The sequence below is a fragment of the Monodon monoceros genome, unplaced genomic scaffold (assembly GCF_005190385.1).
Source record: "Monodon monoceros isolate NGI ecotype Baffin Bay Population unplaced genomic scaffold, NGI_Narwhal_1 Super_Scaffold_5, whole genome shotgun sequence".
Taxonomy (NCBI): domain Eukaryota; kingdom Metazoa; phylum Chordata; class Mammalia; order Artiodactyla; family Monodontidae; genus Monodon; species Monodon monoceros.
This window is the reverse complement of record NW_021703782.1, coordinates 31,819,540-31,845,389: the sequence shown is the minus strand read 5'-3', so window position 1 is coordinate 31,845,389 and position 25,850 is coordinate 31,819,540. Positions and strand designations below refer to the sequence as shown.

The window sequence follows — 25,850 nt, the reverse complement described above, 5'->3', positions numbered from 1 at the left end:
TAACTCCAAAGTGAATGTTATAAATAAGTGACAGAATTTTTAAGCTATAGAGTTCGGTCTCAGATTGTACATTTAGTCCAGTGGGTCCCTCTCTGCACTGATATAAAGTAAAAACACTTCAGACAATATCTGTGTCACAGAACTTGTTAATAATGTAATGACATTCTCTCCAGAAAAATACTCATTTCTACAAAGAGTTCTTAAGACCAGAAAATCCACTGACCTTCACCTGGGTGCTTTGGGTTAAGAACCCTTGCTCTAAGAACACCACAGAAGAGTTATCTGTATCAAAGCCTCAGACAACATGCACCATATTTCTGCCCTCCACACACCCAGTGATGGGATGCACTTGCATCAATAATAGAAGCTTACTACTGAGGGTAATTATCCAAGAGAAGGCCTGTGTATCACATTTCCACTAATTTAGTCATCTTTGTTTCAATTGTCTAACAGAATTAGAACTTTATTTTAAAACTTCTGTGTTTCATTTTTCATCAACTGTCTGCTATTCCCTTAAACTGAATATATTTTTCAGAGAAAAGAGTTATCTACTTGTTTAACACTTCATAATATATATCTTAAGAGAAGACATTAGAGAAAAGACAGGTATAGTTTTCAATGCTGTGAAACATCTCTATCAGTAAGCTGTCAAATCTGTATAAAATATTTTAATTTATATTAAGCCCATCCAGGTTAATGCTAAAATCTATTACTATCTTTGTCACTGATGCACCATTTCACCTCCATTTCAATTCATAGGGTATAATGAGAAGGTACAGGTTACCCCTACCCTACAGCAATGAAGGAAAGGGAACCCAAACCTGGAGGGCCCTTGATTTTTCACGAATGCTGAGTAGGAACAATCAAATCTAGAAAACATACAACCAAGAAATAGTGACTGAGGAATATAACTTAAATTCTTTGGTTTTTAAAACTATTCCCAAAAGCCCTTCTTTCAAAAGGCCCTTCAACTTTAAGAACCTCACAAAGTTAGGCCTACATACTTGGATAAGTGCAAAGATTTCAGATGACAACATTCAGTGCTGTAAATTCTACATAAATGTGAGCTGTATAAGCATCTCAACCCCTCTTTATAAGAAAATCCTCTGTCCCTGAAAAACAAACCTTATTGAAATATCTGAAAAGAATAGCTCTAATCTCAACAGGACTCAGGCAGATTAGTTTTTCTAAGACATTTTCTTCACTATGAGAGAGATTTTGAAGTGACACTCTGAGTGAGTTCTGGCGACTCTGGATATGTTCGTTCTTGTATTCAATTGCAGCTTCCAAAGCTTCAATCCCTTCTTCAAGTTGGAAAAGAACATGTTCTTCCTAGATATAATACAAAAGAAATCACTCATTTTGAATGAAACAGTATAACTTGGACTTTGTCATACACTAAGATCTTATTATGCTATTTGAGTCTAATGGACAGTACCATTCTTCTACTAAATTAAAAAAAATGTTTATTGAGTGCTTGCTATGCTACACAATGCACTGTGTGTACACACACACATACAAACACACACACATATATATAACAAATAATCATTGAATCTTTGTAGTAAACCTTGGGTAGCAAAATGGAAGAGGAAGAAGGTTAGGTGAGTTATGAAACATCCCAAGGTCATAAGCAAATGCTGATCACGAAGGAATACACTTGAACAAAGCCTCAGCCCACAGGTTTGACAGTGTCATCATGTTATCTCCCTCCATGGCTCCTGAAGTGCATATTATGTGTCACTGAGATCTGGAGACCTCGGGGGTCCCTTCAAGGATCTATCAAAACAATATATTGCTAGGAAGGAAAGAGGAAATATATTAAAATAAGTTATTAAGAACTAGTAATCAGAGGAGAGTCTCTAAGGGAAAAAACGCTGTGTAACATAAGAAAAAGTAGTGAGAATTTAAGGACATGAAACATTTCATAAGATTCCTAGGAGATGTCATTAGAGGGAAAGTGTAGGCACTAAAAATGGTGGCAGCAAAACCTTTTTTTCATATGCCAAAGAAGATTTCCTCTGTAGGAAAAAAAAATCTGATGAACTGCTGTCAGAAAACCTAGCCGTTCTCTGAATTATCCAAATAACATCTTATTTAGGGGACACAAATCTCTGGTAAGAAATTATTTTGGACGTGGTAAGACCTGGATATATATTTTTGTATCCCCGTACTTGTGGTGGAGGCCACTTCAACTTTAAGTTCCCTGAGGGCAGATGGTCTTGTCCATACTCACATCCTTATTGCCTAGCACAGTACATATTACATAGTTTAAACTCAGTACGTATCTGCTGAACAACTTAATGAAGGGAGAGGAGCAAAAAACATTTTCATATGTCTTGGGTATATGACCCAAGTATTTCTCTCCTCTCCTCCCCATAGCATTTCAAAGAAAAATAAGGTTACTATTTCTAATCTCCCCAAAGAACAGTCAGAATGACTTCTGGAACTCCTTTTCTGGAATTCAGGGAAAAGGTAGGTAATAACCTATTCCAATGGGAGGTTGAATAATACTTACTTTTTTTAAAGCCATTTTATAAAATCTCCTGAAAGAGCCATTTTGGAAAAAAAAATGTTCAGCAGGCATTTTATTTCTTTGTGCAATTACTGAATTTGAAGATTTGATAATCACTCCATAAGGAAGAAAATAATATTCACCTTTTTAAGAAAAACAAACTTAAATCCTGAAAGGTACTTAGGTGAATAAGAAGAACCAGAAAATAAAAGTGAATAACCCAAGAAAATATTTGACTTTTGAATGCATACTATGATTATATTCTACCAAAAACAAATGTGGATAGTTTTCTGCATACAGGTCTTTTGTCTCCCTAGGTAGGTTTATTCCTAGGTATTTTATTCTTTTTGTTGCAATGGTAAATGGGAGTGTTTCCTTAACTACTCTTTCAGATTTTTCATCATTAGTGTATAGGAATGCAAGAAATTTCTGTGCATTAATTTTGTATCCTGCAACTTTACCAAATTCATTGATTAGCTCTAGTAGTTTTCTGGTGGCATCTTTAGGATTCTCTATGTATATAGTATCATGTCATCTGCAAACAGGGACAGTTTTACTTCTTCTTTTCCAATCTGTATTCCTTTTATTTCTTTTTCTTCTCTGATTGCCGTGGCTAGGACTTCCAAAACTATGTTGAATAACAGTGGTGAGAGGGGACACCCTTGTCTTGTTCCTGATCTTAGAGGAAACGGTTTCAGTTTTTCACCATTGAGAATGATGTTTGCTGTGGGTTTGTCATATATGGCCTTTATTATGTTGAGGCAGGTTCTCTCTATGCCCTCTTTCTGGAGAGTTTTTATCATAAATGGGTGTTGAATTTTGTCAAAAGCTTTTTCTGCATCTATTGATATGATCATATGGTTTTTATTCTTCAATTTGCTGATATGAAGAAAACTATAAGACACTGATGAAAGAAATTAAAGATGATACAAACAGATGGAGAGATATACCATGTTCTTGGATTGGAAGAATCAACATTGTGAAAATGACTATAGTACCCAAAGCAATCTACAGATTCAATGCAATCCCTATCAAATTACCAATGGCATTTTTTACAGAGCTAGAACAAAAAATCTTAAAATTTGTATGGAGACACAAAAGACCCCGAATAGCCAAAGCAGTCTTGAGGGAAAAAAAACAGAGCTGGAGGAATCAGACTCCCTGACTTCAGACTATACTACAAAGCTACAGTAATCAAGACAGTATGGTACTGGCACAAAAACAGAAATACAGATCAATGGAACAGGATAGAAAGCCCAGAGATAAACCCATGCACCTATGGTCAACTAATCTCTGACAAAGGAGTCAAGGATATACAATGGAGAAAAGACAGTCTCTTCAATAAGTGGTGCTGGGAAAACTGGACAGCTACATGTAAAAGAATGAAATTAGAACACTCCCTAACACCATACACAAAAATAAACTCAAAGTGGATTAGACACCTAAATGTAAGTCCGGACACTATAAAACTCTTAGAGGAAAACATAGGAAGAACACCCTTTGACATAAATCACAGCAGGATCTTTTTTGATCCGCCTCCTAGAGTAATGGAAATAAAAACAAAAATAAACAAATGGGACCTAATCAAACTTAAAAGCTTTTGCAAAGCAAAGGAAACTACAAACAAGACAAAAAGACAACCCTCAGAATGGGAGAAAATATTTACAAATGAATCAACGGACAAAGGATTAATCTCCAAAATATATAAACAGCTCATGCAGTTCAATATTAAAAAAACAAACAGCGCAATCTAAAAATGGGCAGAAGACCTAAATAGACATTTCTCCAAAGAAGACATATAGATGGCCAAGAGGCACATGAAAAGCTGCTCGATATCACTAATTATTAGAGAAATGTAAATCAAAACTACAATGAGGTATCACCTCACACCAGTTAGAATGGGCATCATCAGAAAATCTACAAACAACAAATGCTGGAGAGGGTGTGCAGAAAAGGGAACCCTCTTGCACTGTTGGTGGGAATGTAAATTGATACAGTCACTATGGAGAACAGTATGGAGGTTCCTTAAAAAACTAAAAATAGAATTACCATATGACCCAGTAATCCCACTACTGGGCATATACCCAGAGAAAACCATAATTCAAAAAGACATGTGCACCCCAGTGTTCATTGCAGCACTATTTACAGTAGCCAGGTCATGGAAGCAACCTAAATGTCCATCGACAGATGAATGGATAAAGAAGATGTGGTACGTATATACAATGGAATATTACTCACCCATTAAAAGGAACAAAATTGGGTTATTTATAGAGACGTGGATGAATCTAGAGTCTGTTATACAGAGTGAAGTAAGTCAGAAAGAGAAAAGCAAATATCGTATATTAATGCATATATGTGGAACCTAGAAAAATGGTACAGATGAACCAGTTTGCAGGGCAGAAATTGAGACACAGATGTAGAGAACAAATGTATGGACACCAATGGGGGGAAGCAGCAGGGGGTGGTGGTGGTGTGATAAATTGGGAGATTGGGATTGATATATATACACTAATATGTATAAAATGGATAACTAATAAGAACCTGCTGCATAAAAAAATAAATTAATTAAAAATTCAAAAAAAAGAAAGGATTACCTAGTACACCTGAGCACAGTGAGCCCCATTATTTGTGAAAAAGACATAGTTCTGCTGATAACTCTCTCTCCTGCAAAGTAGTAAGTTCATGTTTTCTGCAAGCACAGGAGCTAATATTTATTGCCATAAAACTGACATTTTATAAGGCCTGTAAGTTAAAACAGTTTAGAAAGGTCACAAAAAATAAATAAATAAATGTGGAAAGAGTTTGCCTTTATGTAATGGCTGAGAACAATTTGGTACAAATTTAGTTTCTATAGTTTTGGATCTATGTTAGCGAAGCACTGAGATAATGTAAGGCAGCATATCTATAGAACCCTGAGGATAGCCTGCTCTAGTGAGGCTCCAGCATATATAAATATTTGTGGTTCCATCTAACCCAGCAAAAAGTTGTAGGTTGAGAAGATGAGGGGCAATGGGAAGCTGTCCCAGGATGAAGAATTTGCCACAACTCAAACCTTAGATTATCAAGAGTTGACTATGCTTTGTCACAGAGCACTGCTTTCCAAACATGCACCAGGGAGCTTGTAAAAATGCAGACTTCTAATTCAGCAGGTCTCGGTGGTGCCTGAGGCTCTGCATTTCTAACAGGCTCCCAGGTGATACTATTGCTGCTGGTACAGAGATCACACTGAGAGTAACAAGGATCTAAAGCAGTGGTCTCCAAACATCTTAGATCACAAATTTCCCATTAGTAAAAAACAAACATGACAAACAAAACCTTCTGAGCAAGCACTGCATGTATTTCTCTATAAACTATATGCATTTTCTAATGATAAAACATGAAATTTTAAAAAAAACCGAAAAAACAGGAAATTGAAAATGTAAAAGATGAAATAAACATAGATATTCATATGTATTCTTCCTATACTCCACTTATTAGGTAACTGCTCTGCATTATTAGAAAAATAGAGTTCAAATATTTTATTTTTTCTAAATTTTAGTTTCTGGATTTTACCCCCCAAAAAAGGAGGTGATTTGTCTATATTAAATTGTTGGGTAATCCTGTACTAGTATAGTGATCTAAAATCTTTCTATCATTTCCCATGAAGTAATACAATTAGAAAAAATATTCTGATTTATTGTGGAAAGAAAAAATAATTCTGAGCAAGTTTAAAGACATCAAAACAGCAAACCATTCCACCTAGATTTTACTGATGTCTTGTGTCACAGCAGAATCTCATGTTCGTGATCATCTGCTACTGGAGGTCTATTTAGTACTATCAATCTCGGCGTGAAAACAGTGGTGAGAACAGAGCCCATTTCAGAGCTACACTAAGAAGAACCAACCACGTGGAAGCAGTGTGCACAGACGCTCACAGGACTAAATGGAACCCCATCAGTTGTAGGCGGCTCACCCTTCCCTCAAACAAATCCAGGGTGGCTGCCAAACAAGTACCATGCATTGTGCTGCATTTTCACCACAAAACACTACATAATGTTTTTAGTTACAGAATTCCTCATGAAAAAGAAACTTAAATGTTTCTTGAAGATAAGAATTGACCCTCTAGAAATGCAGATGGCCAACAGGCAAATGAGAAGATACTCAACATTGCTAATCATCAGGGAAATGCAAATCAAAACCACAATGTGATACCACCTCACACCTGTCAGAATGGCTATCATCAAAAAGAACACAAATAACAAATGTTGGTGAGGATGTGGAGAAAAGGGAATCCTCATACACTGTTGGTGGGAATGTAAATTGGTGCACAGTGGAAAACAGTATGGAGGTTTCCCAAAAAACTAAAAATAGAACTACTATATGACCCAGCAATTCCACTCCTGGGTACATATCCAGAAAAAAAAAAAACACCCACTAATTAGAAAAGACACATGCACCCCATTGTTCACAGCAGCATTATTTACAACTGCCAAGACACAGAAGCAACCTAAGTGTCCATTAACAGACGAATGGATAAAGAAGAATTGGTACATATACACAATGGAATACTACTCAGCCATAAAAAAGAACAAAATTTTGCCATTTGCAGCAACATGGATGGACTTGGAGGGCATTATGCTAAGTGAAATAAGTCAGAGAAAGACAAATGCTATATCAGTTATAGGCAAAATCTAAAAATTACAACAAACTAGTGAATATAACAAAAAAGAAGCAGACTCACAGATATAGAGAACAAAATAGTGGTTACCAGTGTGGGGGGAGGGGCATTATAGGGGTGGGAGTATGGGAGGTACAAACTCTTGGGAGTAAGACAGGCTACAAGGATGTATTGTACAACACAGGGAATATAGACAATATTTTGTAATAATTCTAAATGGAGTGTAACCTTAACAATTGTACAAAAAAATTAAAATTAAAAAAGAATGGCCACTCTACCCCTCTGCAAACATAATTTGCTCATTCCCATCTCTATGCCTTATTTAACAGTGTTCTATCTAAAATGGCCTTCTTTCTTATATCTATCAATATATACCATGTTTTTCATAATCCAGCTCAAGATTCTGATCTAACAAGGCTGCCTTAATTGAATCTTCCCCCAAATGATCACTGCATTGTTTTGTATAAATAATGTAATAAGTATAGCTTTATTACATTATCTATAACTTGCTTTTTTATGTTCTTCAGGGTTTAGAGTTTTCTCATCTTTCTATCTGTCTCCTCAGATGTAGTATGAATTCCTCAAGAGAAGCATAATGTTTTCTCCTGCTTTTTTTTTCTCCCATAGGGCCCAGTAACTGTCCTGGGCAGGCAAGAATTCCTTAAATCCTATGTTTTGCTGAATCTAAGGCTCTCAGACCTTCACATCTGTAGGCTTGGGGCTCCAATTTAACAGCCTCAGGAGGACAAACTCATTCTGTGATCCTTGGCAAAGCTACCCCAATTAAGTTATAAAATAGGGCAGTAGAAGCTTATAATGTCACATAGCCCCCAGTCAAGGTTGTCTTCAATTTCTTTCATCAACTCAATGAACAATAATGTCATGAAATCCTTTCCCCTGTTCCTTCTTAACCAGCCCCTTTCACTTCTTGTCACACTTGCTCCAATCTAAAACACTACAAGATACATGATTCCCAGCCACTTACTTTCTCTCAGCAGTTTTCCCTTACTTTGGACATCAACTATAAATATTTGCAGAGAAAATCCAGGCTCAAAAGTTCATCTTTGGGGCTTCCCTGGTGGCGCAGTGGTTAAGAATCCACCTGTCAATGCAGGGGACACGGGTTCGAGCCCTGGTCCAGGAAGATCCCACATGCCGCGGAGCAGCTGAGCCCGTGCACCACAACTACTGAGCCCGCGAACCTAGAGCCCGTGCTCCACAACAAGAGAAGCCACTGCAATGAGAAGCCCGAGCACTGCAACGAAGAGGAGCCCCCGCTTGCTGCAACTAGAGAAAGCCTGCACACAGCAACAAAGACTCAATGCAGCCAAAAATAAATTAAAAAAAAAAAAAAGTTCATCTTTGTCTGATAAAGTAATAAGGTATGGACACCACTGCCAACTGAAGTAAAATTTTGAAAAGACAAAGTCTGGGACAGTTTGCTAGCCAACAAATGAAACATCTTTTACACAGTTAAAAAAAATAAAGGTGAGAGAAGCCATATCCTCCCCTAAATGAAAAATCCTAAAAGGTGTTTTTTGTTTGTTTTTTGGGGTTTTTTTGCGGTACGCGGGCCTCTCACTGTTGTGGCCTCTCCCGTTGCAGAGCACAGGCTCTGGACGCGCAGGCTCAGCGGCCATGGCTCATAGGCTCAGCCGCTCTGCGGCATGTGGGATTCTCCCGGACCAGGGCACGAACCCGTGTCCCCCTGCATCGGCAGGTGGACTCTCAACCACTGCGCCACCAGGGAAGCCCCTAAAAGGTGTTTTTATTGGGGTTTGAGTTTTATGCATCTACTTGGCTAGGACTTAGAGTGGAACATGCTCCCATACTTTCTGAAAGAATTAACCCTTAATGCCCTAGACATCTGTTATATGTGATGAATTACCAAGTATCATTCAAGAAAGATACATAGAGAGAAGACAGGTGCCCTCTTTGGAAGAAATGAAAAAAAGTGTCCCTCAAATCTTTTTCTTTGTTCTGTGATTTCAGATGAGAAACCCCAGCTGAGAAAGACCATACTCAAAAGAAACGTTAGTCTCCCAGTCCCTGGCAATGCCTGGAAGGGGCCACGTTCATGGACCTCTACGAGAGGACATCACAGTTTCTAGTCAAGCATGCCTCATGGCACCAAACAGGTGACAGGCAGACTCATTACATCTGACAAAAGTCTCAAGGAAACAGAGTTGACCAGATTTGTCATTTTTATGTTTAAGTAACAAAAATGGAGGAAATCATCCAAGTGATCCATCATACAGTACTTCTAGTTCCAAAGCATACTGACTTACTTCAGGTGATAACACACTACCATTTTTAAGTTTCTCATCCACGCTGTTTCTTCTTCTCTGTAGCTGATCCTTTTCTTTCTGGAGGGCTTGAACTTGCTCTGAAATCTTTATTTTCTCCTCAGCTGTGCTGTTCTGGAGCTGCACATTCTTTTCAGACAACTCTTGGTCCAACAAGCTCAGGCGAGTTGATATTTTCAAACTATCTGTGTTTAAAGCCTAAAAAGACAATCAACCAGACACCCCAAGACCAGTTATTAGAAATCCAGGCTGTAAATAAATTAGGAAAAACACAGAGAAAATTACTAAGTGAACATATTTTTAGCTTTTACATTATTGTTTTCTCCCATGGAGTTTTTTGGGGGACTGGGGAGCTTCATTTTCTAAAATCTTAAGTTGAATGCCTTTTTTAAAAAAGTGGAGATTTTTCAAACAATGAATTTATTACTAAGTATTGCTTGGCCAAACCAGACTATACAACACAGGTTTGAGAGGCAGTATTTTTCTTTTGTATTATTTTCCAAATTAAACTTTTCTTTCTTGGCCTGTTACATAGTAGAATTAATTATGCTAACATTTCCTAGAGGTTGACATTTGGTTTGTTGTTATTTAAACATACAATTTGTTTCTATTCTTATTTCATTCCGGTCAAAATTATGGCCAGTTAGATTTACGGTGATCTTCATTATGACCAATTTAAGATAATCTTAAAAAGAGTTTTTCATCAAAGTAATTATATGTATATACTGCCATAAGGTTTAATAATGTTTTTAAAAAGCAGTCCCCTACCTGACCCTTTCCCCTGAGTCCTGCTCCCTAGAAACAACCATCTTTAACCTTTTAAGCTATTTCTTTTGGTGTTTACGTCCATGTTCCTAAATAACATTACCAATTTTAGATACTGTCTGCTGATTATCTATTACGGAAGACAAGGATTTAGCACTCCTATGCCTCCTTTTCTGTACTTCCCCTCCCTCTATTCTCCCAACATAAGTTGTATTACAGTTTTTAGATAAACCAATGGTCAGTTCACATGATTTTCTGAATACATGAACATTTTGCCTGGAGCCTCCATCCTCCTGCTCCAAACTGGACTGGTTGTTCCTGGACTTCCTTTGGTATTATCCTGAAATTTTCCAGTTAGATCACATTTGCAGGATCCTGAGTCTTCCTTTATCATAGCTTGCATGCTCACTTTTAAGGAGCACATCCTTTAGCAGTTTCCTGAGACAGGCTAGGTAGTAGATAATTTTTTCACTGGAAAATGTCCTTATTCTATCTTCCCATTTGATTGATGGTTAGGCTAAAAAGAGAATGCTTGTTTGGAAACCATTTTCCTTATGAGTTTTAAGACTGCTTCAGGTCTTCTAACTTCTAATGAAGAGGGTTGAGAAGTCTAATGCCATTCTGACTCTCAAGATTTTCAAGTGACTAGTCTTCTATCTGGAAGCTTTCAGGATATATTTTTTCCCCTCGTGTACTCAAAACTTCACAATGATATGCTTTTAGTACTCTTTGCTGTGCCTTTGATAAGCTATTTCAACCCAGAGTCTTATATCTTCAGTGCTGACAAATTTTTTTGTATTATGTCTTTGATAATTTCCTCTTCTCCTGTTTTCTCTGTTGTATCTTTCTGGAATTCCTGTTACTTGGATGATGGACTTTGTGGGTTTACCTGCCAATTAAATTTTATTCCTCCTAATTTCTATTTATCTTTTTATTTACTTTCTGAGATACTTCCTTAACATTATCGTCCAATCCTTTTAATTTCCAAAAGTTCTTTCATGTTTTTTATAGCCTGCAACTCTTGCTTTGTGGATAGAGTATCATCTTTTACCACCTTGAAGATACTAAGGTTTTTTAAGAAGTTTTTTTAGCTCCTTGCTCTATCTCTAATTTGATAGATCTGAGCTTCTTTTTTTATTTTCCTTTTGTTTTGGCCTCTGTCCCTAATGTTAGTAGCATTCCTGAAATATACGTCATACTTAAGAGTCAGGTATTAAAATCCTGATAAACTGTTGTGAGCAAGATGTGTCACAATAGGATATATCTGGGATCTGGCCACTTAGTTGGGGGCTCCCAAATGTAAATTTTTTAAGGTCTTTTTTTCTGGGACTGTTTCAGAAAAATCCACCAATCTCCTGCTGGGAAGTGTAAGTCTGGCTGCCAGCATTTTGGGATCCAAGTAGGGGTTAGGAAATGGATATCTCAGGATTCAGACTTTCATTCATTCCCTGTTTATTTTGACTTACCCCGGCCCTCTGCTGTACCTGGTACAATCTTCAGAAAATAAATCATCTAGTCCCAGAATCAGAAAAGGATGCTTTCCTGACTATGCCCTGTTTTCATCCTTAGGCCTCACTCCTGCCATCTAAAAATCATGGTCCCTTCATTTCTGAGTCTTTTTCATGTTTATGTGAATTATATCTCATAAAGCTGTTATTTAAAAAAAAAAAAGCTAAAGTTAAAGGCTTGGCTCTCCTTGATGTCCCTCTTCTAGACATTTGGATTTCAGCTTCTTCTGTTCTGCTAAGTCAGTAACCACTTATCTATCTGCTTTCCATCTTACATTTTTTGGTAACCTTTTGTCCTCTGTTGTCTCCCCTACTGTTTTTTCCCTTTATGGGTTTATAGTTTTTCTGAGTAATAGCTTTACTAAAATATAGCTCACGTACCATACAATTCACCTATTTAAAGTGTATAATTAGATGGTTTTTAGTATATTCTCAAAGTTGTGCAACCATCACCAGAATCAATATTAGAACATTTCATCAGCCCCAAAAAAGAAACCCCACGCCCACTAGCAGTCATTCCATTTCCTCACCAAGCCCCCACCCAGTCCTAAGTAACCAGTATTCTACTTTCTGTCTCTATGGAACTGCCTACTGTGACTGGCTTCTTTCACTTAACGTAACGTTTTCAGGGTTCAACCATGTTGTAGAATGTATCAGTGCTTCATTCCTTTCTATTGCTGAATAATATCCCATTATTTCACTTATATATTGTCCCAAATGAAGGACATTTGGGTTGTTTTCATTTTTTTACTATTATGAATAATGCTGTTATGAACATTCATGTACAAGTTTTTCTGTGCACGTATGTCTTCACTTGTCTTGGATATACACCTAGGAGTGGAATTGCTAGGTCATTTGGTAATTCTATGTTTAACCTTTTGAGGAACTACAAGATAGTTATCCAAAGCAACTGCACCATTTTACAATCCCACCAGCAGTGTGTGAGAGTTCCAATTTCTTCATATCCTCACTAACACTTATTATCTATTTTTCTGATTATAGCCATCCTAGTGGGTGTGAAGCAGTATCTCATTTAAATTTTAGTTTGCATTTACCTGACAGCTAATGATGTTGAGCATCTTTTCATGTGCTTATTGGACATTTGTATAACTTCTTTGAAGAAATTTCTATTATATCCTTTGCCCATTTTTTAATTGGGTTGTCTTTTTATTATTGAGTTGTTAGAGTTTTTTATCTATTCTAGATACAAGTCCTTTATCAGACATATGATTTGCAAATATCTTCTCCCATTCTGTGGGTTATCTTTTCACTTTCTGGATAACGTCCTTTGCATCACAAACATTTTAAATTTTGATGAAGTCCAATTTATCTAATGTTTCTTTTGTTGCTTGTGCTTTAGGTGAAATATCCAAGAAACCATTGCTTAACCCAAGGTCACAAAGAGTTATACCTATGTTTTCTTCTAAGACTTTTATAGTTTTAGCACTTACATCTAGGTCTTTGATTCATTTTGAGTTAAATCTCTATATGTTATGAATATAGGCTTTTTTATATCATGTTTCTTGTCTGAAATGCATATGATCGCATCTTATGGTATTTCTTAAATACTGAAAAAATATGTAATATTCTTATGACTTTTGTTTTAAAAGGAACCCAGAAATATGTCTCAAGTTTCTCTTCTGTTTTATTAAAACAATCTTCAAAGAATCAATTTTGCTATGATTTCCTGTGGGTTTCCTTTATTTGCACTCTCTGCTTACCTCAGTATGTTCTGACTTCCTAAATACCACATCTTGTTGAAACTAGAAAACCGCTATTTTCTTTTCTTTTTTCTCCCTGTATCATGAAGTAAATGTATTTCAGAAATAAGAGTCTCCTTCTTATTCCTTTTTTATTTTTTTCCTCTTTTTTCTTTTGTGATACAGAACATACCATAAAGGTCCCAGGTATTTTCTTCTATTTATTCACTTGATACGTTAATTTGTTAACCTCCTTTGCTGTCATTTACATGGGTCTTTTTCGGGGGTCGCAGCTTTTAAAACCTGACCCTGACAGCCAATGTAAACAAGCTACCTGGATGTAGCACCAGCAACTAGGATGGTTGGAGGGGCTGCCCCTACCCCAATGTCCAACAGCCTGCTGCTAAAAGCTATTTCAACATGTTTGGGGAACAGAGGACACAGCAGAGGTTAAGTGCAGGTCCCCATGCCTGTCCACCTGCTATACTGAGGTGGAGAAGTTAAGAACATGTCACCATCACCTCAGATCCCAGTGGTCTAGATGCTGGATGACAGGCAGGTTTAATAAAGGGCAGGTCACTGATCTCTCTGTTCCATGACTCAATATTATAGACTGACCCCAGACTCAAGGCCAGCTGGAGGCAAAGGTTTGCGTAGACAGTCTTTGTCAAGTCTGGGGCAAGCTAGCTTCATTTTTAGATGCTATTGTTGCTACTGCTACAATATCTAATATATATATACATATATCCAAAGAAGCTTCTCCTGGGTCCTTCTACTTCCTCCACAATCATTCCTTTTTCAAAACCTGAAATTGGGCTTCCCTGGTGGCACAGTGGTTGAGAGTCCGCCTGTCGATGCAGGGGACATGGGTTCGTGCCCCGGTCCAGGAGGATCCCACATGCCACGGAGCAGCTCGGCCCGTGAGCCATGGCCGCTGAGCCTGCGCGTCCGGAGCCTGTGCTCCGCAATGGGAGAGGCCACAACAGTGAGAGGCCCGCATACCAAAAAAAAGTAAAAAAACAAACAAACAAACAAAACCCTGAAATTGAGGTGAAGTCCTTCATAAAACCACTTCTTTGACTGGCTCAGAGAACCCAAGTCCTACAACAAAATTTTTTATAAAGATACCCTTGTCTTTTTTTTTTTTTTTTAAACTTTATTTATTTATTCATTAAAAAAATATTTTTTGGCTGCATTGGGTCTTCATTGTTGTGCATGGGCTTTCTTTAGTTGCAGCGAGTGGAGGCTACTCTTCGTTGCAGTGTGCGGGCTTCTCATTGCGGTGTCTTCTCTTGTTGCGGAGCACGGGCTCTAGATGTGCGGGCTTCAGTAGTTGTGGCACGTGGGCTCAGTAGTTGTGGCTCGCGGGCTCTAGAGCACAGGCTCAGTAGTTGTGGTGCACGGGCTTAGCTGCTCGAGGCATGTGGGATCTTCCCGGACCAGGGATTGAACCCATGTCCCCTGCATTGGCAGGTGGATTCTTAACCACTGTGCCACCAGGGAAGTCTCCCTTGTCTTTATAATTAGAAAAATAAACAAATCTTCATTATACAAAATCTTCTTTCTTTTATAGGAAACCTGCAAACCCCAACTGTGAGTAGTAAGTGATAGATCGTTTTCAAGTCTATTCTTCCAAATTATCAATGTTCACTCTACAGCATCAAATGGTACAATTTATTTTTAAAATATCTACTAAGGGGGCTTCCCTGGTGGCACAGTGGTTGACAGTCCTCCTGCCAATGCAGGGGACACAGGTTCATGCCCCGGTCCGGGAAGATCCCACATGCCGCGGAGCAGCTAGGCCCGTGAGCCATGGCCGCTGAGCCTGCGCGTCTGGAGCCTGTGCTCCACAACGGGAGAGGCCACAACAGTGAGAGGCCCGTGTACCACAAAATAAATAAATAAATAAATAAAATATCCACTAAGGTTAATAATAGAGGCTGCCAGGGGAAATGGTGAATTATTGCTTAATGGTTAGAGTTTCTGTTTGAGGCAATAAAAAGTTTGGAAATAGACAACAGTGATGGTTGTGCCACACTGTAAATGTAATTAATGCCGCTGAATTGTACACTTTAAAATGGTCACAATGGTAAATTTTATGTTATGTATAATATACTACAATTTTTAAAATACCCCCCAAAAGTTAATAATAAGTAAATCATACTTGGTAGAACATTGAACATTTTACTTCAAAATAGATTTTAGTGATAGTCATTAAATAAGCACTAATAAGCGAAATACACTGAAAACCAGAAAAGTTTTCTGTTGGTTTCTAACTTTACAGTGGTATGATTTACTTCATAGAGAAAAATAAATCCTAGTTTATAAGGCTTACAACCAGAATCAAAGAGCATATTAAATATAATACCTGACTAGATCGTAACTTCTTATTTTCCAGATGGCTCTTCTCCTGTAACAGGGCCTCCTTCTTACAAACTATGGCCTCCCGTTTCTTTAAGTCTTCTTCCAGCTCCTCTAATTCCTGGCGTTGGTTCAGAACTTTCTCTACTTCTTCATCTAACCATTTCTTTTGCTCATCCAATTTCTACATTAAAATTCCAAAGAAATGTTATAATTTGTTTTTCTTTACCATAAAATTTATATGGTAATAATATAGCTTCAGATTGACTAAAACACCTTAAATGAACATTTAAAAACTATCTGGAATACCTTAAATGAACAGTGAGAATAGTAAAATAGTGTCTGTCCAAAACTGTCAAGAAATAAGTGGTTCTAAGCTAACATCTTTCTGTGTTGTTTTATAAGGAATTAAAATTTATTCCACAAATATGTTTTGAGTCTGAGATTGTTCAGGCTGATAGTTTTCTTTATATTGAGAGTTAGTTCTGAGAACATGCTGGAAATCTTCTCTGTTACAGAGGTGCACACCTCTCTCACAGCACTAATACTACTGATTGTTCTATAGTCTTTCTCCCCTACTTGAGCTCCTTGACTGATTGCAGTGATAGTGCTTTTTGCCTCTCTAGCCCCAGTGCCTGCTCTACTGCCTGGCCCATGATTGGCTTTCAATAAAATGTTAAATGAATTCTTGATTCAATCAATCAACTAATGAGGTGAATAAATGAATACGCATTGTGGAAGACATAGATAATGGAGCATGGAAATCCACTCTGCATTGCAGCCTGTCAACATCAAATAATTACAAAATAAAATAAATTGAGCTGTAAAGATTTCCAAAACAAACATCTCAGTATTCTCTTCAGTTAAGGATACCCAGAAATAAGTACAAACAAAAATGTGAATGGAATGACTGTCCAAGATGAACTCTACCAAGTGCCCATCTGCACTGGGACATAGTAATGAAGCAATGCCACCTAAATAACAAATAATAAGAAAACAAATCAATATAGAACTATTTTCCAGTTCTTCTCAAACTTGATAAAAACTGTCCCTAGAAATCTATATTAAGACAGTGAATATGCATGAGAAAAAGAGAGCAAAGTGGCCAAGGCAAAGCAGGTCCAGAGCTATGTAGTTTTCCATCCAGACCTAGATAGTATGGTCCTAAAAGCAACAGCACATCTAAATAATATTGAGGCCTAAAATAGCAGCTCTACAATTATTAGGAACAGGAAGCATATCCCAGAGCAACTACAGAAATACTTTAGTTTTGTTATATCCAGCTATACCTTAGAAACTCCATATATGAGACCCTATGAAGACTAGCAATTAACTTAAAACATATTCTACAAACATTTCTTGACTGTGAGTGGGGTTTGAAAGATGAATAACAGATATTCTGTAAGCTCCATTCCAACAGGAAAGAAACCAAAAAATTATGATGGTTGATAATAAATGTTGTATACAGCAAACTCCTAGGTACTATGTATACAAAAATGGAAGGAGGGATCGCTTCTGTCTGAGAAATGGAAGAAATGTCAGTGCCAGCCTCACAGAGTAGGCAATATTTTAGCTGTGCTTTGAAGAATGGGTAGGAGTCTGCTAACATAATACAGGTTTTTTTAGGGAAATAATAATAAATGAATGGATTTTTCTGCATTTGATATAATAAAGGGTATGATTTGTGTAATTCACTGTATCTTAGTAACTTTTCTGAAAATTTCTTATTTTGTCTTTTCTTATAATAAATATTCCTACCACACAGTTCCAATTTTAAATACTCTCTTCTTATAAGAGAGCTTCATATCAAATCCATGTCCTATTAAAAGGTCTTTGGATAGTCATATTGGTTAATATATAATCTTGTTCTTGTTTAGAGTCAAATTCTGGAAAATGTTGTTTTACAACATTAAAAAGCATGAAGGTTTTTGTTTGTTTGTTTTATTATTATTTTTAACCCGACATAATCAGTGCAAGCTGTGGGAATCTATTATTGTATTCATTTAAAATTTAGATCCTTAACATTTTGAAAAGCAGGTCTAACTATTCTATGCATTCCTACCTCACCTACTCCCCCACATACCCTTCCACCCAGAAATATTACCAAGCACGTCAGAGAGAGAGCTCTTCAACTAATTTCTAAAATACACTAGTAAAATAACTGAGAATACATTCATGTCCTAAATTTTACTATTAAAATATATAAGGTTTAAGAAGAGAGAGCAAATAAATTTTTCAGAATTAAGGTGATGTATTTGCATTTGAGGGTAATTACAGTTTTAAGCACAGTAATCTTTAAGACTTTTAGAACTGCCATTTCTAATTTATATAAAATTAAAATTTTGTTTCTTTGAACTTTGATATTAATCTATGGATTTCATTTTTTAAATGTGGCACTAAAACAATAGCTTTTTAATATATTATATATGGTGCATATACAATTTGGTTGTGCTTGAGTAGAGATCTCTTATCTTTAGAAATGTATGTTTCCAGGTGACTAAACCAGTCTTGACATGGGAATAAATACAATCTAGTTTTCATGTTTACATTCCACAACATTCAGATAAACCCATTTCTACTGAAATAAGAATACAGCACATTTCCGGATGGGAAATTAATTTTTTAATAACACAAAAAATTCAGAAGAAATATTAGAAATTTTGTACTTGAGTGGCAAAGTCTAGTGTTTTAAGATTTTATTCAGAGTCCACCACTTTTTACCCCTACTTAGACAATCATCAAATTGAAGAGAAACCAGGAAACACTAAATAGAATCGACAAACCTGGAGTTGGTCTATACTTCCAAACGAACCTTTTCTCCTTTTCATCTTAAATGCATCAAGGTCCTCAGCTTTCAGTTTTAGACCTTCTCGCTGTTCTGTTTTTAACTGTAGTTCCTATAGATAACAGGAATTGAAAACACCTTATTGTTTTTACTACATGGTCATCATTAAATATTTATGCAGATAATCATTTTAACATTTACTTTCTTAGTTGCAAAAAGAAAGAAAACGAGTAGATGAAGGTTGGGACCATTTAAGAAGAAAATAATGTTAGCCCCTCATTCAAGCAATAAAATCTCACAGTAAAAATCAGGATTTACTAGAAAAACTAGGTATTTTTTTTCATTCTTTGCCAGTGTTACAAATTTGCATAACAGGGATAAGAGTATGAAAATTATAAATCTGCTCTTTTCTTCTGCCTTTCTGAGTTCATTACCTTCTGTTAGTCCACCCAAGGCACCCATGTGCAATGGGGATATTAGAATTTATCACAGGAGAAATGTAAAAAGAAAAGTTATATTCAGTTTCCAGCATTCAAAAATCAGATTTTGCAGCATGAAAATAGTCTTTCAAGATTGATCATGGTCCTCTGAAGAGTATTTTCCAAATTCCTTTAGTTTCCATTCACATCTTAAGAGTCAAGTCAAGAGGGCCCTTGTGTTCTACTGGGGTTTAGAGACGATGTTGCCATCCACCACCAAAGCTTAGCAGGAATCAGGAAGGAGGCCATGAACTCAAAGTGAACTGGTCCACACTGCTATTTCTTACTGGTCCATGATGGATAAGTACAGAAATTAAAAGTAAGTGTTTAGAACCTTTTACAAAAATTTAACAGAATAATTTTATGTCTGTTGAATCTAATAATTAAAAGATAGACTTGTATATTTTAGTTTTTATTTCATTTTTCTACTAGTTCTTGTTTTACAAAGGTATTGGGCTGTGACAAATTAATAATAAAATGAAACTTGTATCTTTTCCACAGGTAATTTCAGAAGTACTGATAAAAAGGAAGTAAAAGAGAAGTCTACCATTTTCCAGCCCTGGAAATGGCAGAAAGGAGAAAAGAGACAGTAAAAAAGATGTGTGTCCCAATTTTCTTCTCTCTGAGTTTTGGCCCAGGAAGGGGATGATAAATAGAGGTATCACTGAGAGCAGACGGAGAAAATGAGGACTGCAGCGCAGAGGCCTCACACACACATGGATCTGCCCAGTCTTGCTGAAAGAACAGAGAAGTACGATCAGGAAACAGAGACTAATTGGACTCCTTGGCCTCAGATGATGAGGATCCTGAGTTGAGAACAAATAGGGGTCAGTTATTGTGGGGAATTGACCCCAAAACTGAAGGTGAGGACAGGCCACTGGGCTAGCAAGCTAGATGGAAGATCTAATAGTCTCAACAGGGATTTATAATGCCATTAGGAGATGAGATGAAGCCAAAGCACCTCCAGGCTCTAAGCTGAAAGTGAGACCAATCTATGAATTATACTGGCTTCACATCAAGTGCCAGCAGGGAAAGGTGAACAAGAGAGAGCAGATTCCAGCCAGTCACATCCAAGGACCAAATGAAACTCAGAAAGTCCCTTCCCCCTCAACACCATGTGATGCAATAAAGCTACACACCAGAACACCACATATACCAGACTCTATCTTTGAGAATCATGGGGAGGAAGAGGCCAAGAGACTGAATATTCTTATTCAAGAGAACTGAGAATTATTTGAAGGAAATGTTTAAACTATCAGAATAAGGTTTGGACAGACTGGTTATTTGGTTAGTTCCCATGATATTTCCAGAAATTCTCGTGACATGGTTTGGGCAGGGCAGGGTGGGAGGGGTGTCATAAGGAACACAGGTCTGTTATAGACTAGATAAAGAAATTTTCTATGCCCACTTGAGTTGAATTATGAGTGCATTTGGACCCTGTTATATTTACTACCAATTAATTTTTCATGCTTCCCTAGCTCTAGTTCACAGTTATAATTTAGCCCCTGTCACAGTCACAGCAACTTCAGGATGCTGAAATAAAGGCACCTTATACTGGAGCTGACTGCCTACTATTCCTATTCTTCTACAAATGCTTTGAAAGTGTACTGCAGGTGGTCTAATCCCCTCTTTTGCATGTTGCTCTAGACATTATTACCTTTACCTTATATTGTAATCTCTATTATAATAGTAAAATAACTGTCTACCAGGTACTGTGCTACGCTTTTTACATCTATTTAATTATCCCATTTAATCCTCACAATAACCCTATGGAACAGATACCATTATAAATCCCATTTTATAGATGAGGAAATTGGTGCTTAGAGAAGTAAAAAGCCCAGGTCACATTTCAGGGGTTCCCATACCTTTCCTTTATAGCTCATCCATAGTCTTCAGTTAAGAACTGAAGAACCTATGCAGAAGAACATGGAGAACCTATGCAGAAGTCATAGTATTCTCTGGAAATGGTTTAGTCAAGTGAAAAATGGAATGTTAGACAGTTAGCTCCAAACAGAAGACAAGATATCCCTTAGGACTCTGAGCAGGTTTTGTTTTTGCATGAAGTAGTAGAAACTTCAATATATCTTTGGGGCAGACTGTTCCTTTTTCTGGAATACTCATTCTCCCCTTAAATGGGTCATATTTCCCTAGAATGAGAGAAGGAACAAAATTACCCTAGATAAGAATGTAAAAACTTTAAGTTACAGGCAGAGTTGCATTTCAGCAGAGTATGCATTCTGCTCAAAAGTATTTTTCTTTTCCCTAAACATAGATTTAGAGAGTGCTATGTCTTGTTGCTTTAAGCCAGCGTTCATGAGAGATGAGAAGCTGAGACCCAAAGACCACAGGACTGACAGGCAGGCCTGATCCTCACACTGGAGGAAGGACAGGAACGAACAGACTAGGCTGTTGTCAGTGAAATGAGAATTGAACAGATTCAAGATATTTAGAAGACTCAATTTATAGGTCTTTGTGATTCATTGGATATGCGTAATGAGGAAGAGGACAGAGTCAAGGATGACTGCTAAATTTCTAGCTTACCCAACTGAATACATTGAAATGTCATGGAAAGTACACTGGAAAACTATATTTTCTCCCCCATGAAGGGAGCAGGGAGGAGGAATCGTGGCGAGGTAGGTAAGGGAATTCATCTATAAGACAACCTAATAAAGATGTCAATGGCTGGATATATGAATCCAGAGCTCAAATGGCAAATCTGGTACTAAGGATTAAATCTGGAAGTTGTCAGAGTTAAACTGCAGTCATGGAAAAAGACAAGGTGAGAGGTCACCCAGGACAGAGTATGGAAGATACGAGGGCATAGGCTAGAGCCCTGAGTAATTTCCATAGGTAGGAAACGATAGTGTAGGATAAGCTAGCAAAGACAAAGAACAAGCAATCAGAGAAGAAAAAACAAGGTGAGTATAATTTCACAAAGGCAAAGGGGGAAATATTTCAAGATGGAGGGAGTGGTGAACTATGGTGGATGCAGCTGAGGTGTGACAGAGAGAGCACTAGTGAACTTCTCAAGAGCTTTGAAGTGAACGGTACAGCCAAGACCCAGAAACCAGACTGGAGAGGAGAAGAGAACAAATGAAAGGAAAGGAAACAGAATCAAATATAGTAAACTCTTCCAAGAAGTTTGGTTAAAAAGGGGAGAAGTGAGAGAGAGAAGTATAAAGTTGAAGGAGAATAATTTTAGGATGAGAAAAGTCTAAGATGTTTAAAGAAAGAATCTAGGAGAAAAGGAAAAGATGAAAATACAGGAAGAGAAAAAGACAAATGAGATAAAGCACATAAGTGCTTAGCACAGTACTGACTGAAGACAAATAATAAATATTATTTACTGCTATAATAATGATTATTACCATTATTATTTAGAATGAGTAACTCAAGGAAATTAAGAAAGCAATTCCATTTATAATAACATCTAAAATAATAAAATATCTGGGAATAAATTTAACCAAGGAGGTAAAAGACTAGTACACTAAAAATTATAAAACATTCTGAAAGCAATTAAAGAAGATTTAAATAAATGAAAAGATGCCCCATCCTCATGGACAGGAAAACTTAATATTGTCATGATGCCAATACTACACTAAGAGATCTACATAGTCAACACAATCCATATCAAAATTCCAATGGCCGCGGGCTTCCCTGGTGGCGCAGTGGTTGAGAGTCCGCCTGCCAATGCGGGGGACACGGGTTCGTGCCCCAGTCTGGGCGGATCCCACATGCCATGGAGCGGCTGGGCCTGTGAGCCATGGCCACTGAGCCTGCGCATCCGGAGCCTGTGCTCCGCAACGGGAGAGGCCACAACAGTGAAAGGCCTGTGTACCGCAAAAAAAAAAAAAAAAAAAAAATCCAATGGCTGGGACTTCCCTGGTGGTCCAGTGGTAAAGAATCCGCTTTCCAATGCAGGGGACTTGCGTTCAATCCCTGGTCAGGGAACTAAGATCCCACATGCCGCAGGGCAACTAAGCCCACGCGCCACAACTACTGAGCTTGCGCGCCTCAATGAGAGAGCCTGTGTGCTGCATACTACAGAGCCCACGCACCCTGGAGCCCACGCACCACAACTAGAGAGAAAACCTGCATGCCACAACTAGAGAGAAGCCCACATACCACAACTAGAGAGAAGCCACTGTGCCACAACAAAGAGCCTGCACCACAACGAAAGATCCTGCATGCCTCAACTAAGGCCAGATGCAGCCAAAAAAATAAAGAAAATAAATAAATTTTTAAAAAGTGGATCTACAGAGAAAAACCCAAGAACAGATCGTCGTAAAAGGAATAATTTGAAAATAAAAATTTGCTGAGTGCTGCTGTAAAAAAAAAAAAGAACCATGCATTAAACACAATTAAAGCATTAAAAAAAAAATTCCAATGGCCTTTTTTGCAGAAATGGAAAAGCTGACCCTTAAATGCATGTGGAATTTCAAGAGTCCTCAAATAGCCAAAACAATCCTGAAAAAGTACAAAGTTGGAGGACTTACTTCCCAAAATCTACTGCAAAGCTACTGTAATCAAAACAGTGTGTACTTGCACAAGGATAGACGTATAGACAAATGGAATAGAACTGAAAGTTTAGAAATAAATCCATAAATCTACAGCCAACTGATTTTTGACAAGGGTACCAAGTCCATTAAACAGGGAAAGAATAGTCTTTTCAATAGATGGTGCTGGAACAACTGGATTTCCACATGCAAAAGAATGAAGATGGACCCCTACCTCACACCATATACAAAAGTTAACTCAAAGTGGACCAGGAACCTAAATATAAGAGCTAAAACCATAAAATTCCAGAAGAAAACATAGGGGTAAATCCTTATGACCTTAGATTTGGCAACGGATTCTTAGATATGATACTAAAAGCACAAGCAACAAAAGGAAAAATAGATAAACTGGAACTTCGTAAAAAATGTAAAACTTTGGTGCATCAAAGAATATTATCAAGAAAATGTAAAGGGCTTCTCTGGTTGAGAATCTGCCTGCCAATGCAGGGGACATGGGTTCGAGCCCTGGTCTGGGAAGATCCCACATGCCGCGGAGCAACTGGGCCCGTGAGCCACAACTACTGAGCCTGCGCGTCTGGAGCCTGTGCTCCGCAACAGGAGAGGCCATGAGAGTGAGAGGCCCGTGCACCACGATGAAGAGTGGCCCCCGCTCACCACAACTAGAGAAAGCCCTCGCACAGAAACGAAGACCTAACACAGCCAAAAATAAATAAATAAATAAATTTTTTTAAAAAAAAGAAAATGTAAAGATAATCTACAGAATGGAAAAAAATATTTGGAAGTCATGTATCTGATGAAGTTTAATGTCCAGAATACATAATGAATTCCCACAACTCAACAACAAAGAGACAACCCAATTAAAAAGTAGACAAAGAACTTGAAAAGACATTTCTCCAAAGAAGATATACAAATGGGCAATAAGCACATGAAAAGGTGTTCAACACCATTAGTCATTATGGAAATGAAAATCAAAACCACAACGAGATTCCACTTCGCATGTACTTGGATGACTATAATAAAAAAGAAACAGAAAATGACAAGTGTTGATGAACATGCAGAGAAATCAGACCCCTCATACATTGCTGGTGGGAATGTAAAATGGTGCTGCCACTATCAGAAACAGTTGGTGGTTCCTCAAAAAGCTAAGCATAGAATTAGCATATGACCCAGCAATTCCACACCTAGGTATTTCAATTCCAAATTGAAAGCAGGCTCTTGAACAGTTACTTCTATGCCAATGTTTATCACAGCATTATTCAATAGCCAAAACATGGAAACAACCCAAGTGCCTATCAGATAAATGCAGAAACAAAATGTTGTGTATGCATGCAATGGAATATTTCCCAGCCATAAGAAGGAATGAAGTTCTGATATATACTACAACATGGCTGAACCTTGAAAACATGATGCTAAAGGAAAAAAGCCAGATACAGGACAAATATTGTATGATTTCACTTTTATGAAATATGTAGAATAGGCAAATTCATAAAGAGAGAAGTAGATTAGGGTTACCAGGGGCTTGGGGGGAAGAGGGGAAAGGGAATTATTGCTTAATGGTTACCAAGTGTCTATTAAGGGTGATGAAAAAGTTTTGGAAAAAGACAGTGGTGATGGTTGCACAACACCGAATGTAATTAATGGCACTGAGCTATACGCTTAAACAAAGTTAAAATGGTCAATTTCATGTTATATTATTTTATAAAAATCAATAATGTAATATACCAAAACTCACTGTACGCTTTACATGGGTGAACTGTATGATGTGTGAAGTATATCTCAATAAAGCTCATTAAAAAAAAAAAAAGAGTCAGTAATTTGGCTTAAATGCTCTTTTAAGTTCCCTTCCATCACTAAATTCTGTCATTTTTTTTTTTTGAAGGTCTGAGAATATATTATTTTCCAAAGTTTAAAATCTAGGAAATCTCCAATTATGTTCCAAACCTTGGGTCTGGCTTAACATTTGAACAGAACAGAGCCTGGTACACAGTGCTAGGTAAGTGTTTGTCGTTGTTATTATGATCATTATCATCATTCTCTTCTTCAAAAGAGCCCTACTGAGGCAAGTATGATAAGGCCATCTTAGATAAGAATAAACAGACACAGAGAGGGTAAGTGATTTTCTCAGTAAATGATCTTATCTAGCCAGGAACTGAGAGAGTTGGGATTGAATACATGCAAGCCTGGCTCCAGAGCCCAGGCTGACACCACTAGTTCCTCCCCAGCCCAATCCATTCTATAGAACGGCTGGGCATACAGG

At 37.4% G+C, this 25,850-nt stretch overlaps 1 protein-coding gene across 3 annotated transcripts in view; it reads right to left on the bottom strand.

Moving 5' to 3' along the window:
- KIF27 (kinesin family member 27) overlaps positions 1-25,850 on the bottom strand; it is an 88,901-nt gene that overhangs the window by 16,569 nt on the left and 46,482 nt on the right. For all 3 annotated transcript variants that reach the window (XM_029203846.1, XM_029203848.1, XM_029203847.1), the window contains 4 exons: positions 18,596-18,709; positions 15,820-15,996; positions 9,461-9,676; positions 1,126-1,332 (listed from right to left, as the gene is read on the bottom strand). In XM_029203846.1, coding sequence (XP_029059679.1) covers positions 1,126-1,332; positions 9,461-9,676; positions 15,820-15,996; positions 18,596-18,709 — 714 coding nt within the window. The remainder of the gene's footprint in view (positions 1-1,125; positions 1,333-9,460; positions 9,677-15,819; positions 15,997-18,595; positions 18,710-25,850) is intronic.